The 2,430-nt window shown below is 36.6% G+C and overlaps 1 protein-coding gene across 1 annotated transcript; it reads right to left on the reverse strand.

Annotated features, from left to right (window-relative positions):
• Positions 1 to 283: 283 nt before the first annotated feature.
• On the reverse strand, positions 284 to 838 carry LOC145121510 (L10-interacting MYB domain-containing protein-like). The gene is made up of 2 exons (XM_079057247.1): positions 542 to 838; positions 284 to 466 (listed from the first exon to the last, which is right to left on the reverse strand). The coding sequence occupies exons 1-2, from the start codon at positions 836 to 838 to the stop codon at positions 284 to 286; spliced, it is 480 nt and encodes a 159-aa protein (XP_078913373.1).
• Positions 839 to 2,430: the final 1,592 nt, after the last annotated feature.

The following is a 2,430-nucleotide window of genomic DNA, read 5'->3' on the forward strand; positions in this document are numbered from 1 at the left end:
TCAACACTTTCACCAAATAGCAAAAGAGCGGTCTTGTGTCTTTCATCTTCTTCTCCCCATTCCATTTTGTTCAATTTCTCCATACACGCATCAACATCGTTATCCATTTCACCTTTTTCAATTCTTTCATTTTTTTCCACTAACGACCTTGCAAGCTTGACAATCTCCTCTTCAACTTCTAATGCCCTTGCATCTCTTTTTTCCCACCAACTCTTTTGTTTCCACCAACTTCCGTATGTTTTGAACGCCCTAAAGATTCTTCACTTGCACCTACGTGTTGTGTTCAGGTTTCCATTGGAACATCATCATCAAAATCCTGGGCACTAAACTCTTCTACAGGACGAGGGAGTGTAGAAGATGACCCCCAACTTTGAAAGTCGGTTGAGGTCGAACCTTCAAATAATTGGGTGCAAAGATCAGGAAACTGCAGGAGTTTAGTTTTCAATGACAACACGTGCTTGTTCAACTGTTTACAATTTTTATAAATATTAGTATTTTTTTTAAAAAATAATCATCATAGTATTTGTTATTAAAATATTACCTTTCCCTCTTCCTTCCATTGTTCATCGGTCAGATTAAATTTATTTTTTATAGGATCATATATATTGCCGGTTTTGTTTTTCAGTTTCACCCAAGCAACATACTTTGATTTGAAGTAGTCAAAGTGGTTTCTCTTTTGCTTCTGATCAACCTCTTTACCATGCTCGTTTATCAATTTTTCGTGTATTGTCTTCCATGAACTTGCCTTAAGCCGACAACCCTCACGACCATTAGTGGTTAGTTCGTGGATACAAGCATCAAGAAAGGTTTTATCCTCACTCTCATTCCAAACCAGCATCCTAAAATATAAATAACAATTTTCTACTGAAATCAACATCATGCTAAATAAAAATAGCACAAAAAAAATTCTGACTTTCCTACCCCTCACAAATTCAGATTCTACACAAAAAAAATTCTATACTTCCATGGAAACATGCTTAATTCATGTCCTTAGATGCCTTTTATTCATGTTCTCCTTGAGTTAAAAACATATGATTTGGTAGTGGATCAACGATTTATTATACGTTAAATAACTTTCCTACCCCTCACAAATTCAGATTTCATAAAATTAGAGCAATACACAAAAAAAAAATTATGAATTTATAACAATAACACATCTAAGCACAAGATGTCATAAACAAATTCATATTTCATAAAGTTAGAGAAATACAAAAAAAAAATTTGAGATCTTTATTTGAACCTTGAAGCTTTATCATCTTTATTTGAACATTGAAGCTTTATCATAAACAACAACATCAGATAGATTATAAGTCTTGAAATATCTCACAATTGCTTTATCATAAGTTTCTGTGATTTATAACACATTGAAGCTTTACACTGATAGAGCAATACACAAATTCAGATAGATTTATAATAAACAACATCAGATAGATTTATAAATCCAACTTTTCACATCTTTATTTGAACATTGAAGCTTTATATAAACAACAACATCAGATACGATAGTAAGCAACTCCATTTTTTGTGTTATAAATCACAAAAACTTATGATCAACAAAAACAAATCCAACAGAGTATGAAACAGAATAACACCTAAAAGGCTTCTGATTAATGCAATTGATGCAGAAATTCAACAGGGGATAGAAAAATCAAATTCAATTGACGCAGAAATTAGAGGGTAGCGATAGGGAGGGAGCTAACCTGCTGTAGAAGAAGAAGATCCGGCTGAAGGAAGGAGGAGATCAGAAGGGAGATGGCAGCGACAGGGAGGGCGTTGTTCGATGTTCGATGGAGGGAGCTGTTGGATGGAGGTGGAGGAGGCGTCTGATTTTGGACGCGTTATTTTTAGGTCACGAGAAAATTTTTAGAGGGTAGGATGGTCTTTTGGGCTAGTCAACAACATTTTCAGATCTGGGCGAGACATCTATTTGGGCCAGACAAGCTGACCGAGACAGCTCCTATCAAACACAAAACATCTGACCGAGAAAGCTGTTTATCTGACTCGGTTTGGGTCAGATGGGTATCAAACATCCCCTTAATCTACTTCACGAGGTGAGTCTTCTTACTATACTTACCTGAGTGGTAATATTGTGTGACCATAGGGTCTTATTTGGGTTATTGACCGGAGGGTCTTTTCTGAGTTATTGGCCGGAGGGTCTTATGTGCTTATACTAAGTTATGTGATATATTATGCATTCTGTCTTTGTGATTTATGTTGTATATTATTTTGTGCTTTATCGAGATAGGACCAGAGGGTCCAAAATGAGTTTTGAGACCGGAGGGTCTTCACTGAGATACCAGACTGGAGGGTCCAACCCAAGCTGTGAGACAGGAGGGTCCTCACTGAGACACATGACCGGAGGGTCCTTACTGAGTTATAGCCATGAGAGGGTGATTATTTGTGTGTGGTATTTTGGGGAACTCACTAAGC

Source organism: Lactuca virosa, chromosome 6 (genome assembly GCF_052849685.1).
Source record: "Lactuca virosa cultivar CGN04683 chromosome 6, Lactuca_virosa_CGN04683_v6, whole genome shotgun sequence".
NCBI lineage: Eukaryota > Viridiplantae > Streptophyta > Magnoliopsida > Asterales > Asteraceae > Lactuca > Lactuca virosa.